The 16,424-nt window shown below is 38.6% G+C and overlaps 1 protein-coding gene across 1 annotated transcript in view; it reads right to left on the bottom strand.

The window, feature by feature from the left end:
* Nucleotides 1-1,282: 1,282 nt before the first annotated feature.
* The window catches only part of LMNB2 (lamin B2), a 29,196-nt gene continuing 14,054 nt past the window's right edge, over nucleotides 1,283-16,424 (bottom strand). The window contains exons 3-12 of the mRNA XM_084302793.1: nucleotides 16,069-16,225; nucleotides 15,324-15,449; nucleotides 13,855-14,025; nucleotides 11,329-11,454; nucleotides 10,891-11,111; nucleotides 9,971-10,262; nucleotides 9,376-9,483; nucleotides 8,400-8,519; nucleotides 6,900-7,001; nucleotides 1,283-6,586 (exon numbers count right to left, since the gene is read on the bottom strand). Coding sequence (XP_084158919.1) covers nucleotides 6,545-6,586; nucleotides 6,900-7,001; nucleotides 8,400-8,519; nucleotides 9,376-9,483; nucleotides 9,971-10,262; nucleotides 10,891-11,111; nucleotides 11,329-11,454; nucleotides 13,855-14,025; nucleotides 15,324-15,449; nucleotides 16,069-16,225 — 1,465 coding nt within the window. The 3' untranslated portion in view covers nucleotides 1,283-6,544. The remainder of the gene's footprint in view (nucleotides 6,587-6,899; nucleotides 7,002-8,399; nucleotides 8,520-9,375; nucleotides 9,484-9,970; nucleotides 10,263-10,890; nucleotides 11,112-11,328; nucleotides 11,455-13,854; nucleotides 14,026-15,323; nucleotides 15,450-16,068; nucleotides 16,226-16,424) is intronic.

Raw genomic sequence — 16,424 nt, 5'->3', positions numbered from 1 at the left:
TCCGTGCCCAGGCTGCCAAATAACTCGCCCGTTGCTGGTGGCTGGGCTGCGAGTGCCAGACCTGTGACATTTTGCAAGTTAAATGCGGCGCAGCGCTGGGGTATCGGGTTTAAAGCAGGGCCTCACACGCTGTGGCGGCGGGAAGGGAGCGAAGCCAGCTTTACCTCAGAGAAAAGCGCTAAAAAAACGTCCTCAGGTGCCACTTCCCAACATCACGGTGAGCAGTAGGATTTGGGCACCCTGCAGAGAGCAGCTCCCCAGTGAACCTTCTCGTTATGGGATTGAGCCGTGTTTCCTCTCACTTAGATACCTGGCTCAGCAAAGCGGCTCATACCCTGAGCACCCGCACAATGGGACAGCCTCCAGAACGCTGTAGGAGGTCATAGAATCAAATGGAAGATGGTAACACATTTTGTAGCTTTTTTTCAGGTAGATGTGACACATAAAGGATGTTGCTGTTGCCCTCTGAGCACTACAGGAGAGCTAAAGCCAAAACTGGTCTCATCTTCAGTAGCTAGACAGCAATCAGAGTACTGCAAAACCACATCATGCCTTTGCGGGTCCATCCACTTAAAAAAAGATGCACCACAGTTCCTGCACCTCAGCATTCCAAGCAGCTAATGCTGAAGGTAGGGTGGTTACCCAACGTAGAAGTTTATGAGTACAGACAGGTGAAAAGAAGTGGATAGTGAACTCAGAAGACTGCATTCTGTTTACCTTCTGTTTATCCAAAATCCAGGTATTCCTTTTTCAAATGTGAGAAAATGGGATGGTTTAGGCATAGTCAGAAAAGCAAAATAGTTAATTGGAAGGTGAGGTAAGTTGATGATGCGCATAGGTAATCACAGCAATAATTCAGCCCATTTCTCAGTTCCTAAGTCTCTCAGAATCTGCTTTTTACTCTTGAGTCAGGAACATCTTTGCTAAATGGAAACAACCCCTGCACTGGAAGGGCTCCAGAAGGACAGTGGGATGATGAGAGGGAATGGAAGTTGATTTGTTCCTGATACTCAAGTTCTTCCTGCTGCTTGAGTTAGAAGCAGTGCCACTGATCAGTAAGGACAGCAGTTTCCCCACAGCACTGCCTGCGTAAAATTTAAAGGAAAGGGCTTATTTGTTTCTGGACACACCACTTCATTCAACCAATTTTTTTTTTTTTTTTTTAAAAGGAGCACAGAAAATTCACTGTCCCATCTCACTACACACAGGAAGGGCTCCTGGGATAAAGCATCTCCAGCAGCCCAGGTTACCTCAGCATTGGTTTAAATGAAAGACAAACAAATAAAATGCAAAACATTTATTTGAGTGTGTTGTACAAAAAGTTTCCAGTCATAAAATGTATATTACAAATCATTGAAAAAGACAAGACATTTGGCATGCATATTCTAAAAAGAAAAAAAACACTTTGAAATGGTAAAGTCTAGATCATTATGTAGTTTTCATGAGCTCCATGTAACATTTTCATCCTTTTGCTTATATTTCAATTTGTAACCTTTCTCACAAGTCATTTTAAAAATCTGAACCTCCCAAAAATTAGTTTTCAGCAGCTGACTGAAGATGGTCAGTTAAACTGGCCAATGACCAGAGCTAAATAAAGTCTGTGCTAAAAAAAATAAAAATTAAATTAAAATCACAATTCAAGTCACAAGGCATCACTGTTATGAAAATAGAGTTCAACCCAGAAGGTACTATTGTGCCCAAATGTAAAGCATTTTTGCTTAACCTTGTTTAAAACAGCTTATTGCTTGTACTTTTAGTGTAATGATGATCTGGGTAGCTGGAATAGAGTAACATCCACCTTATGGACAGAATTGTCACTTCATTAAAAGCTAACAAGACAATTTAGAAGTTCAATAAGACACTTTTTTTCCTGAACTCTAAGTCAATTCACTGCTAGTGCTATTTTAAACAGAGTCTTTCAACATTAAGCAACCTTTTCACACTCTAGACCTTAGCATTTCAAGAAAGGCATTATGCTTACAAATAATAATTGTATGTAAATATGGTCTTGTATAAAAACAAAAACACTTAAATTATTTTAAAGTGGTTTAAAGCTAAGCACGTTGAAGGGCAAATAAAAATTCTGTTTCCCAGGCCATTTTAAATGTTTGACAAATGAAAATTTCTAATTTGTCTTGACATTCAGCTAAAACAATACTTTCAAAAATGCAATCACTATCTCACCTTCCACTCACTGGTTTACAACAAGGCTTTGTCTCCTGGTTATGTAGGATGTGGGGTTTGGACCCAACAGTGGCAATAAAATCCAGTATCAAATATGGATTTGCCTTCGTTTAGAGATAAGACTTCCAAAACAAGATACAGAAAGAAGAGACTGAGTAGCTTAATAGTGAGGAAATACTAGAAGTGGCTACACAACATAAAAAACACAGATCATGGATGTTTCCATACAGCATCAAAATCTTCTTGGTACACACGAAAGAAAAATATTCTCAAATGTTCTGGTGTGTAGAGAGGATTTCTATGAGCCTCTTCTAACCAACCCTGCTCAGGTTGCAGTTAAAAGGCCTTCCTACAGGATGAGCATTAACAAGAAGGAAAAAGGGTGTATAAAAAAATAGTAAGATCCCTGAACTGAACATGAGGTGTCCTGTTGCTCAAGGATAAACACACACAAAGAAGTGAATCTCCTTTCACAGTAAGGTCTGCTTCGCACTGCAATATGATTTTTGTGACTAACGCAAGCTGCAGACAAACTTGTCTGGCTTTTACATTACAGTCCATGGGAAGCAGGTGTTTATTTTCTTCCTGAGACTTTTGGCTCCTGCTACAAACACAAACAATGCCAGCTAACTCCCACCTAATGGCAAAACAGTGCTGAAGACAAGTGATCAATACATCAGTGTAAACTACTGTTTTTGTCAGGGCAAATCCAGAGTCCTAAACTAGCCTAAGAACACAGACCGTGAAATAAAGGTGTGCAGCAACAAAGCAATCATAGCCACTCTATTACATGGAATAAGTCACTGCAATACAACGGCTTAAGTAACAAATATAGAAGTGTGGTGAAAGAAGTGTCATGAAACAGAGGCTCTATGTAATTGTATCTCACTCCACAGGACTCCACGTTACCCATGGTTTTGCAGACAGCTGGATTTGTTCAAACAACCATTTTTACATAGTACAAACTTACAAGTAGGTATACATTTACGAGTATTTTATGTGATTCTCTGTGCTCTACACAATGAAAAGATCAGCTTAACTCTCTTCCTGTAGTTACGCTGTTCTTATTCCTTCCCCTTCACCCTGGTGCAAATTATTCAGGAATAATTTTTATTATTTCATCCAGAATAAAATTGTTTGCTTGTTCTTCTGGAAGGAGAGCATCCAGATGGGCAGTTACACTCAAATACCTACTCTGACATAAGCTATATTGGTTAATTTCTCTAATCAGAGAAGCCTTAAAATCGTTTTTCCTGATAAGTCGAATATCTTATATATCAAATACCTTCAAAGCTCTACACTTGGTATCAGACAATGGAGTAGAAGCGTCGACTGTCATCTAAATTCCTCAAGAGTGGTGAGTGGCTTACCTACAGGATCAAATAGGAAAGGGGACACTGCTTTTTATTTGAACAAAAAAGCTTCCTTTAAAGAGAGAAGCTAAAGAATCAATGCTTTTTGCTTTGGTAAAGCCAAAAAAATAATCTCCTAGTAAGGAGCACCAACTTTAGACTGATAGTACAAAAAGTGAAAGTAGTTATACTGAAGCTCAGTATCAAAAGCAAGAGGAAAGGATAGTGTCTAAAGAAAACAGACACAAAAAGAAAACAAGAAGTGGAATACAGTAGTTTTTCTGTGTCTTTTAGTTTACAGCTTGGAATTATTTCTTGAATTCTAAGTAGCCATTTAGAAAGCACTGTGGTGATGGAATCATACATTTAGACTGCTGTATTAAGCTTCTCCCACAGTATCAATCATTGTTGTCTATGAACACCTATAAATGCCTAAACTTCAGGAAAAAAGGAAGTGTTTCTAAAGTTACAAGAACAGCTTCAAATCTAAGGACAAATTCTGCAGACTGTTAATGAAGGGCACAGTGCTCACCACAAAACACCTGCAAGCACTGATCCTTAAGGCTACAAGAAGACACATTTCCCATACAGTAGCTGTTAAAAAAAAAATATGGCTCAGGTAGCAAGAGGTTCTTCCTCATTCAAGCTGCCTTTCTAGCCCATTCTTTACAAAAAAAAAATCACAGAAAAAACGCAAATGAACTGCACATTCATTGCTTAGTATTTAAGATCACAGAACAATCTTATATTTACAGGACAATCTTAAAGGAGAATAAGAAATCTGAAAACTGGCCAATGTAAAAAAATAAATATAGATCTTAAGAAAAGATGCAAAAAAACCCTCAAACACTATGGAAGGATATTATAGAAGCTGTGGGTCAGACAGGGAAATAACATCCAGTGGTTGGAAGGTGCATTGCAAAAATATTTTTACACTGATTGCATTCATTTGTGTAACAGCAATTTAGAAAAGGTAATTGGTAACAGTATGTCTGAGAAACATAATTTCATTAGATATGTTTTAGAGAGAGAAAGAAAGACATGACCTACTACATATTTAACCTTCTACGCAAGCAGAGTGGGAAAATTACATTAGAAAAATGGCCAACAATGTCAATAAATTGATCCCATTAGCCCAAACAGCCAAATCTTCCTACTGCTTTTTTGTAACGTATCTTTTGATAACAAGCATAATTCTAACTTTGCATTAGTTTAACGTCAGTAATTCAATTATCCCACCCAAAGAGAGAGAAGCAGCATCTTGAATTTATTTTTAGATGGCAAAATATATCCATAGAAGTCACTTCTGTTCCCACCCTGCTTGCATTGCAAAGCCTTCAGTCAGAGCCACTAAACTGACTTTCTAGGTTATATCTGTCAGTCATAACATTGTTCAGAGAACATACATCCAAAAGCCACCGAAAACATTCAAACCTTGTAGTCTGTTTGATGAGTCTAAACTATTTGAATGACAAGATCAGAGTTCAAGAGTGCGGGTAAAAACAGGATTCTATGCTGTCATTAAATGGTATCCAAACTACTATTGGGAAAAAAAATATTTGCTTGTACAGTAGCCAATACGTTCTTTGGAACAGTCGATCACTTTTCCTAGTGCTTAAAGATGCACTGCTATCTGAATATTAACCTTAGGGGAGTCAGTTACCTCCACAAAAATGCAGCATAGGAAACCTGAAGCTAAAGGGACATGGTCAGAGACAAAATGCATCACACTGAAATAAAAATCATCTGCTACTAATACAAAGCATTCTTTATATAAAAAGGATTATTCACTTCACTCACTGTTACTTTGAGGATCTGAATACTGCAAAGCAATACTTATGTCCAAACCAACAGCAGTTCCTTTTAACTTTAAAAAATGTCATTAAACTATTTCTGTGCTATTTTGCAAATAGTGCTTAATATATCTGACAATGCCCCTCGGAATATATGACAAGTATGAACAAACTGCATCTAGGTTTGACTAAAAAACTCAACATTTACACAGGATAACCTTTAAAACTCCAAATATTTATCATTGCCAAAAGTAAAAATATTTTCAACATTAAAATCTTAAGTCATTCTTTTCAATGCGGAATATGTCAAAATGATTAAATCATGATGCTTAACATCATAAATACTGTACATCACAACTTGCATTCACAATTTAACAAGATCTCATTTGCAACAATGTCAAAATCCCTGGAAAACACAACAATTAGAACTCTGGTTTTGACACTTCCATACATTAAGATGGTGTCTATCTCAGGAAAGCAGAAGCCATCACTCTCCATCTTCCAAAGTAATGATATGGAGCTATGGTGTTGACAAGATTCATCTGTTTGTACTAGGCTGTCAAATCCTGGAGCAGGACAAAATGCCATGGTCCTGAGCCAAGACCAACAGAAAATGCAACTACCCTTTGTTACTTCCACTGGTGGAGTAGCATTTCTAATGAGCGCGGTGTACAATTTTCTTAAGCTGGGCACTGCTGAGGACACCAGCAACTTACTACCATTTCTTAAAGGACAAACTATCATGAATCAATCCTGAGGCCCTGCATTTGAACATGTTTTCTTAAAATTCCCTCTTTTTTTTTTTTTTAAATATAAGTTATCCTGGTTATATATGCACCGACTATAGATTTACCATACACTCAAGGAGTCTCGTCCCATTTTAAGTAAAAAAAAAAAAAAAAAAAAAAAATCTTTTCTGCTGCAGGTTTGTACATAAGACTTTAAACTCTGTATGGGGAAAAAAATATTTCAGTACAGTGATTCAACCAGAGGGAGAAATAAAGAAATCTATTAAAAATTCTGGCAGTTTTGTTCAGTAAAGGTTTTTTTTTTTTGATTTTTTTTTATAAAAATGTACCAAGGAGTAAACTTCAAAGAAATCAGATGATACGTATAAAAATAGTTTTCAGTGGCTCTGGAAGGAAAAAAATAGCAAAAATAAAAGGAAATAAATGGAAAAAATAGCAAATAATAGTTTCTTTTTTTCTTCTTTCTTCACATCACTGCGCATCCTCTAGAGGTTGTTCTGGGATCCCCCTAAAATAAGAAAGACAGTGTTAAACTCAACTACACGACAGTGTTAAACTTCACTACATCCTTACTAGCTCTTGATATGAGCTTGACTCAAGTAGCAGTTCCTGGAGGAATTGCTCACACTGTATTCTCTCTGCACACTGTAGTGATGCTGCAGAGCTGCAAGCTGTTCTGATATTGCCCTCTGCAAGCATCTGTTGGAAAAATGGACCAGAAACTCAGAACTAGTGAAAACTTGAAGGGACCACCACAATCTCATTGCTGTTTAATCTAACCAACCAGGCACAAATTAAAAACCTGGTCTGCATCTTATTACCTGTTGGTTGAAAATGTCCTCCTCTCCAAACTCTGCTTCATCCTCTTCCTCTTCATTCTCTTGCATGACTACCGACTTAGTAACAGTTCTCACTGCAACTTCCTACACAAAAGGAAAGACAAGGAGATGGCCCATAGTTTTTGCTATACCATCAATATAACACCCCACTTAAAGTTTTGAGGATTCAAAGCAATTTGCTCCAGCTTCAAAGTTAGCTGTGCAACCAAATACCTGTAACACCCTGAAAAGCACGAAAACATTCCTAGTTCTAACTACCAAAAGACAAGTAATGTAATTTAGCTTCAGGAATTTTCTTTCATTTCCTAGGTATTTGAGCAGTAGCAGCCATGTTTCAGGTGGCCATTACTCAATTTTATACAAGCTCATAGAAGACTCAGCTAGGAGCTGTCTGAGAGATATTGTAACATCAGAAACTAAAGTTTTTCATTATGATTACACAGCATTAAGAACAGTCATTATTTGTTAAGCTTTTTGTACCTATTGCATGTGAATTATCAGGACAGTCTTCCAAACCAGGCACTAAAAAGAATTTTAAAACATCAGGGAACTTCCTTTACTACTATTTTTGAACACTTTATTAGCAGTACGAAATTCTTCTGTAAACCTTGCAGCCTTGAAATTGTAGGAGCAAATTTTTAGTTGTGGAAAAAGTTGCCCTCAACATACACTTCTAAGCAGGGATACTACAGGTAACCACAGCAGGTAAGGACATGGATTTGAAGTATTTCCAGACACTATTTTAACCACTTCTTCTATTTGAATACTAAGCCAGAGAGCTTTCTATCTATACAAATGACCCTCCCTCCTACCTTGTCCTGTGCTGCTGTTCAGGCACAAAGTGCTTCCACAGAATTGCCAGCAAGAGAGGCAGCATGAAAACTGATACAACTGAGGTCTGTTTCAGTTTCCTATTTCTATCGGACCACTGGGATAATGGCACATTTATGAATAACAGCCAAAGCACGATCTTCCCTTGCAGGAGTCTTCTGCAGGGATAGTTCGAAAAAACAGTTGTGGGCAGATGTAGGACAACGAAGAACACAGAGAAACCAGTGCCAAATGAAAACTTCTGATATACTTCCAACACTGAAAAAGCAACTATCTTTCCACATTAATAATGACACTGCATCCCAAAATAAGGTGGGTCCTACACACTAACTTTTAATTGCCAGCAATATTTATTTTCTCTGCCTCTTTGAAAACACAAACTTAAATGCCAAGCAAATCCACCACTAGCAGGGAGTTTTTCTAAAAATGAGAAAAAAGTAGTCTACGGATGTAATAAGGATAACAATCACAGTTGTCTGAAGATTCCAAAATCACAAAGATACAGGTATTTAATTACTTCAGTGTTGTAACTTATACTATATTAGAAGACAATGGGGGAAATCTTTTTTGCTTGTTTTGTTTTCCCCAAAACAATTTCATCAGTTTGGGAGATAACCCAACCCACATTCTTATTCAACAGGCAGAGCCTACCTCTCCATCAGAGTTTACGAGGTATGTGCGGATATTGCCTCCGGTGCCCCAGCTGCCTTGATTCTTCCACACGAGAACAGAAGGGGGGCTATGAGATACACCTGCATCTGCACCCCAAATCTAGTGAGAAAGATTCTGTAATCAGGTATTTGTGTACATTTTTTTAATATCCAAAAACTTCTAACTTTCCCACTTCTCTCTCCATGTTAGTTTTGTTTCGGATCTCCAGTGGTAATTTTACCCTACTTTTGCCTATGCCAGTACTTTTAGGAAGACATTCTCAGTCTGCAACAAAATTAACACTAGCCATAGCTAAAGGCAAGAGAAAAGAAGTTATTCTAATATTGCAGTCATCAATTCTTTTCTGAGTATAGCAGTTTCTCCTACCACAGTCTCAATGACTACACTGTATGAAGCCAAGACATAAAATGCAACTTGTAATGTACCAATTTCATTTTTGGCATGCATCTGAGCAATTGATACTTTAGTAATAGCTGGAATTGATCAAAGGAAAGCCATTTTTTTTTTTTAATTCTGAAAGGACATCTATTGCAGACTAAATATCAAACATAAAATTACAAAAAAGCAGCTGTTCTACTATATTTAAGGCTTAGAGTATCTAGTCTTAAAGTCTACCAGTTCAAATAAATGCTCCGAATTTTTCCTATTTCATGAAGTAGAGCAAGATTAATGTTCCAAACCTGGACAAAGGTGTTTGAAAATCAGTCCTTGCCTCTCCTCCCACCCCAAATACCTTTTCATCTCTTTGTGTCACAAGTAGTCTTAAATACTAAGTGTTAATATGGAAATCCAACTTGTATTTTGCCTTTCTGTAACTGAAATCCTACTCCTCTAAAGTAAAATGCAAGAAACCAGAAGTTATACCCTAAATCAGGCCAAACCAAGTGTTAGATTTACAACTGCTGCAATATCAACAAAATAACATTGTTTTTGACATACTCGAAGTATGACTTACTGTTACAGTCTGCCCAGCCCTGAGGACATACTTCGGAGTAAATTTATAAGCAATTTCCTCTCCGTCTCCGATTTGTCTTTTCAGTCTCCAGTTACCCAAAGACTGATCCTAATGAGAAAAGTCAAAGTTATTTAGGGTGAGCAAAACAGAGCAAACAGGCATCAGAACTTTCCTTAGATCTTTTTCAATTACATTTATTTACATGGTTGTTAGACATCTGCATTCTAACTTGAAAATATTTTTCTATACCCAAAAACAGTGTTATTTGTAAATCCTACAAGGTCATTCAGTAACAATTTAAGAGAGATTTCACAGTTCTGTTACAGCCAGCAAGGCTGTTTTCAACAAGCTAGGTACCAGCATACGTGTTTAGATATTCAGGGCACAAACTACATTCTCTTACTGCATCAAACACTACACTCATGCTAGTGCAGTGGAATAATATTCACCTTTCAAATGCCACTGTTAATTACTGCAGGATGACACACCTTGAAAAATGCAATTTCTCTCAAGAGACTTTATCTACGTGCGCTTATTAGGCTGTGCAACATTTCAATTTAGCTTCTTGTTTCCTAGGAGTTCAGCTGGCACTCACCTTCTCCGAGTTGTTCTTCAGTTGAACATATTTGCCCTCCAGGTCTATCTCATCTATGCTGATACTTCCAGTAGCTGAAGCTTGCTGGGACATTTGGAAGCTACTGCTACTACTGCTGCCACTAATACTTCCAGTGCCAATTCCACTTGTTCCACTGCCTGAAAGCTCCTCTGCTTCAATACGTTTTCTCTTGCCTCGGGAAGAGCGAATAAGTGAAGTGCTGCTACTGCTGCTGCTGGAGGTAGCCCGAGAGACTGTAACACGGGACGAGGGACTTGGAGACAGCTTCAGCCTTAACAAAATCAAGCAAGCATTTTATTGAAATGGAAGAAAACTAAGTGAAGACTTTTTTTTTTTAGCTCATTCAGGGAACTACACACACAATGAAATGCAAAATACACTCAGTAACCAGACTGTAATATGCCCCAAAGCTGGTAACAGCCTCACTGCGTCTTGCCAGCAGGACTTCATATAAAGGAAGAGGGAGGCTATCCAGTCCTCCCAAGTTTTCTAGTAACATGACTACATGAGGTGAAAGTGCTGGCAAGAGCAACGCAAATCACATCATCCCTCCCTCCAGTATTTCTATTACTAAACACACTATTCTTGGCCTAACAATTTAAAAACAGGAAAACATAGAAGTATAAGCACTTAAATAAAAAGAGGAGATGAATGTCAAGTACAGAATAAATTGCACCGCACTTTGAGATCATTATGAGAAACAAAACAATGTAAGGACAGGTGTTTGGACAAGAACAGCTGCAAGTGTTCCATGTAACACACTGCAGTGCAAAGCCAATGTGACTGCAGGGAACTGTGATATGGTCACTTCTGCTAAAATGTTTAAAAAAAAAAAAAAAGGTAAGAAATGAAAATAACACTTGCTAGTCCTAAGATAAGCATATGGAATCTGTACTTACCTTTCCTCTTCTCCTTCCAGGAGTTTTCGGTAAGCACTGATCTCCATATCTAGTGCTAATTTCACATCAAGCAGTTCCTGGTATTCTGCAAGCTGCAGCTGCATCTGGTCCCTCATTTCTGTCATCTCCCTCTCCTTGGCATCTAGCATCTTCCTAAACTTATCCCGTTCACCAGCCATCATTTCCTCCAATTCATGAATACGATCTTCTGCTGCACTAGCCTAGGGAGACAGTGTAACAGAAAACCCAGTTGGCATCCATGTGGGGTGCAATAAAAAAAAATAAGTTAAAATTTACCACCCTTCCAAAAAAAGATAAAACATTTATCTCCATAAACTTCAGAAAATATGGAGGGACAGAAATTTGAATATTTGCAAACATTACAGTGCTTTATATTAAAAACAAGAGCAAAGTTGGCCCCTTTTTCCCCTTTTATACCTGTTTCTGAAGGCCGGAAAGCTGGTAGCTGAGAGATTCTATCCTCATGCGAGCCTCCTTCAACTCCTCCCGAGCCGCACCAGCAGCTTTGTCATTTTGGTCAGAGGCCAGTTTGGCATTCTCCAGCTGGAAGGCAAGTTTTATAAAAGTCAGTTGCATTGAGATAGATATCCTGAAAATACCCTTTCGGTAGGAAATGAAAGACATTCAACCTTAAATAATTTTAAATGGAAATCTAGTAAGTTTATGACCAGAATTTCATAATATCAAGGAAATGTCCTAAGAGCCAAGAAAATTTGAGCCATATTCCTGTAAGATTATACTTGCAGCCTTAGAGTTTCTAAAGGCTCAGGTTCATGTTGCCACACATGATCTGCCTTCTTGCCATAAAAAAGACGCAATGGACTGGAGCAAACGTTAGCAAGTTCATGTCCTGGTCTAACAGTTCCCTGAATGCCCAGGGTGCAGGTTGAATAAAGAATTTCATTAGTGTCATGTCTCAGCTGTCCAATTGTAACTTCCTCAGTTGGAGACGGGATCCTGATGCTTAAAAGCTTTCAACAGATTCTTCAGGCAGGAATTAGCCTCTGCTCTCTGCATCCACACAGCACAGAGCATTTTTCTTCTGTCCCTTTTGAATCTGCTACTGGAGAGTTATGATCATTTTCCTTACTTCTACTGAAAAATAATAAAGATTCACCTTCTCTGTGCCATTCATCCTTTTACAGACATCATCTTTCCCTTCTCTTGACTCATCTCTTTTTCCAGGTCAGGTTTCAAGTATTCTTCATGCAGGACTTATTTCATACTTTGGATAGTCTCCTGAGCTGGTCTTCTCTGTATTACTCTATGCTACCTTCTCCAAAAGGACCAAAGCTACACACAGCAAGCACTTCAGATAATGTCCTGCCATAGAGGCAAAATGATGCTTTTGATTTTTTTCTATTTTTTTTTCTAGTGGTTCTAACTAAACAATCTGGTTTTAGTTGTTAATTTCACCTAGTGAATAAGCTTCATTTCTAGTGGCCAATTTTAGTCAACTCTGACAGAGCAATAATGGAGTTCAAAGCTATTACATTAGAAGTTGCACTGAAATAGCAATAAAATCTTCCTTGGGTTGTGACAAGTCAATCCAAATATCTGGTTGTATAAAAATATGCGTTCCTAGCTTCCCTGAATAACGTCAAAATAGTTAACTTATTTTATATATTATCCATGTTGTTATTGCCCTTTGAAATAGTTAATTTTTTTAGATCAATGTTCCTCAAACTGCAAATCATCAAACCAAAGATCTCAAAGGGAGTCTCAAAGTGGAGCATGTGGGAGAACAATGTTAGCAGTAGCACAATTTATCCACCACAAAAAGAATTAGAAGTGGCTACAATTATTGCTAAGTATTTACAGTAACCAGAAGATTGACAGTTACTTTATTCCTTCAGGTAGAGTAATGAATATAAAAATACATACTTGTAGCCAGCAATTGCACCAGTACCAAAGCTGCTACTCCCCTCACACCTCCAGTGCTGAATGAACTGCGACTTGCTAACTCAAGATTTGTACAGGCAAACAAAACAAAATAGAATCATAGAAGTTGGAAGAGATTTTCAAGATCATCTGGTCCAACCATAATCGCCTACTACCAATGTCACCCACTAAACCACATCCCTAAGCACCACGTCCAACCTTTCCTTAAACACCCCCAGGGACGGTGACTCTACCACCTCCCTGGGCAACCCATCCCAATGCCTGACTGCTCTTTCTGAGAAGAAATGTCTCCTCATTTCTAACCTAAACCTCCCCTGGCACAACTTGAGGCCATTCCCTCTAGTCCTATCACTAGTTACCTGTGACAAGAGGCCAGCCCCCGTTTCCCCCCAACTTCCTTTAAGGTAGTGCAAACAGTTTAAGAAGTTTAAGAAGTGTTCTTCTGGATAAAATTACTCCTCACTATGCTCACACCTCCAACTTACATACTACGGTTTTCACCATCAACACCTGTTAAAAAGTCCAGTATCTGGTCTGACCCCCACCAATGAAACTACAACTGCACACAGTAATTTTCTAGAATCCAGAACTAACTTAAATCATTTAAATGTGGTAATATTTACACACATTTACTGTATCAGGGCTAGTAAAAGCACTGCAAAGGCCCCAGTAAGAGAAAAGTGACTATGCAACCTTGTAACGTTCCTCTCAATATGGCCACAACTAGATTGCAAGCTTGATCGGACAAAGGCTTGTCCTGAAATCCACCCATTCCCCGAACTCCCCAGTGACCAGAAGTTCCAAGAGTTCTCTTGGAAACTGGCCTTTCTCAGCTAATGCTATTCCTGGCTATTACCTTGGGCTATAACCTCAGTGGAAATGGATCTGCACACAAGCACAAGAGGAAACATTTGGGCAGCAGAACAAAGCTTGTTTAAAGTATAATTACTAGTCTCCTTAAAAGCACTAGGACTAATGGAAATGGTTTTATTTCCCTGACCAGAGTTCCTGGCAGACAGCGCTGTGGATAGCAGTCGTTACCTTAGCCTGGTAGGTCTGCTCCAGCTCCAATTTGTACAGTTTGACTTGCTCATCATGTTGATTTCGCAGATCCTCTAGGGCCTGAGCCATTTTGGATTCATACTCCTGCTGACGACTAGTGTCCACCTCGACCAAACGATGTTCATGCCGTTTTCTTGTCTCCCTTATCTCCTGCATAAAAGAAGATAAAAAGATTAAGCTCCTGCTGCTTGGTGGTTTTACCCCACTGTGCAGCTGAACTCCACTATAGCCACTCTCTCACTCCCCCCCTCAAAGAAAAAAGGGGAGAAAATACAATGGAAACAGCTCAAGGGTTGAGAAAAGGACAGGGAGATCGTTCAACAATTATCACAGTCAAAATAGACTCAGTACAGGGAGGTTAATGTAATGTATGGCCTATCACTAGCAGACTAGAACACTGAGAAACTAAAAGGAAACTGAAAACACATTCTGCCCACATCCACCCTCTTTTACCTCCTCCTCCCAGGCAGTGGTCAGACACATGGTCTGATTTTTTTGGGTGGACCCCCCTTTGGGGACCCAGGAGTTGGACTCAATAATCCTGGTGGGTCCCTTCTAACTTGGATATTCTGTGATTCTATACTCCAGCACCTGTCCTTAGCCACACAGCCTTGCCTAGCCCCTTAATTCAGTTTGAGCACTCACTTGATTCCATGGTAAAACATAACTCAGCCACTACATTAGCAAATATTAAACTCAACAAGAAGAACCAGAAGTATTTCCTAGTTAATCAGACCAAAATGGTTTGGTGCATGGTCAGCCAAACATCACATCTGGCATGGGTGAGATGACGGGTGGAACACGTGGCAGCTGCTCAGAGCACTAATTAAATGAGCTCGGGCTGCTAAATAATCAAAGGTCAGAGCTGGTGTTCACAGGATGAAATAAACTGACCTGATATGTTTACTACTAGTACACAAAGGCCTTGTTTCCCTTTCTCATTCCCCCCAGTCCTCACATGTGCATTCTCACTACTTGCTTCAGAGAAGCTCTAATCCTCCTTAGAACCACTATGAGCCAGTCCAACCCACTAAACAGGCAGAAAGTTTCCCCAGCAAAAAGCAGGGCAATTGTATACTGTTCTCATCAATGAATACAGGTTACACTCAGGTCTAACGATCACTGAGGGTGGTGCAAGTAAGGGGCAGGGCCATGCAACCAGGTGTAGAGAAGGGGAATAAGACTTACCCTTTCACACAGCAAGCAGTTACATTAGCTCAACAGCCCAGGGAACAGTAATACCCTTGTCACTTGGCTCTTATGCCTATGCAACCACTGATTTATCATGCGACTCTTGCAAAACCTTTAACTCTTTTATTACTCAACCAATTCATAGCAAGAATAATATTGATTTTCCCTACGTGGACTAGCTAGTAATGGTTTATAATCAGTGTGAACAAGATCTACATACGCTTCACAATATAATGAGATTACAAGGTTGATAATACCTCCTCAAACACATTCTTCCTGAAATCCAGATCCTCTTGCAAGCTCTGGCACCGATTTTCCAGGTCCACACGCATGAGTGTCTCCTTCTCCAATTGCTTCTTAGCCACAGCATGACCATCTTCAGCCTGGTAGAGAATTTGGAAGATAATGATTTGACTGGATGTCTTTTTTCCCCCATCCACAAGCCCTTTATGGTCCTCAATTGATATTTTTGGACCAATAATCCATAACGATAGATCTAATCTCAAGTTATTAATTAAAAAAACAGAAAGTGAGAATGTGTGCATGAGTACTTAGAAAAGCTTTCATGTTTATAAAGCACCTGTTTAAACCACAGGATTATTTCAGTGCAGACTGGTAATAAAACCAAGGATTAGTAATTTCTCAAGCATATATTTCATGTTCTTTTTCTTGCCAGCACAGTCCCACTGGATACGTCAGTGTAAGTTTAAAATTATCCAGGATGTTACAAAGGACAACATTTAGTAACAAAAATATTTGGTAAATGTTTCTAAAGTATTTTTTTCACTATCAAAATTTCTAATATACCATGTTACTTTGGTTGTTTCACAAACATTCACAAATTCTTAAAATTTATTTTTATATCCAAGAAGAAAAGGTAAAAATTAACCATAAGTGAACTGAACCAGTGATATTCAAATATAAACTAACAACAAATTTATTTATTTATTTATTTACAAGGAACAACCTTTCTCGTGCTGAAGGAAACATTCACTGCCATACCTTAGCAAGTTGGGCACGCAAATCGGCCACCTCTGCTTCCAGAGTGCGTTTCTCATTCAGGACAGTATTGAGTTCTGCTTCGCTTCTATGGAACAGCACTTCAAGATCCTTAATGCGACCTTGAGCCACAGACAAATCTGCATCTTTCTTTTTGTAGCTGAAACAAGAAAAATTTACCTATATTTACACATGGATGCACACACACCTTGAGAATACCTTGGTTGCAATTACAGATTTGTGTTACTATACACTTATACTATGACTGTTGTGCCACTAGGTGGCTCCAACTGCAGCTAATTAAAATAATCATAAACTTGTCTTAGAACTCAGCTTGTGCCAATGTATTTTAAGTGTAT

The sequence above is a fragment of the Netta rufina genome (assembly GCF_964035555.1).
Source record: "Netta rufina genome assembly, chromosome: 28".
Taxonomy (NCBI): domain Eukaryota; kingdom Metazoa; phylum Chordata; class Aves; order Anseriformes; family Anatidae; genus Netta; species Netta rufina.
Note: the sequence above shows the minus strand (reverse complement) of the source record. Positions and strands in the feature narration are given on the sequence as shown.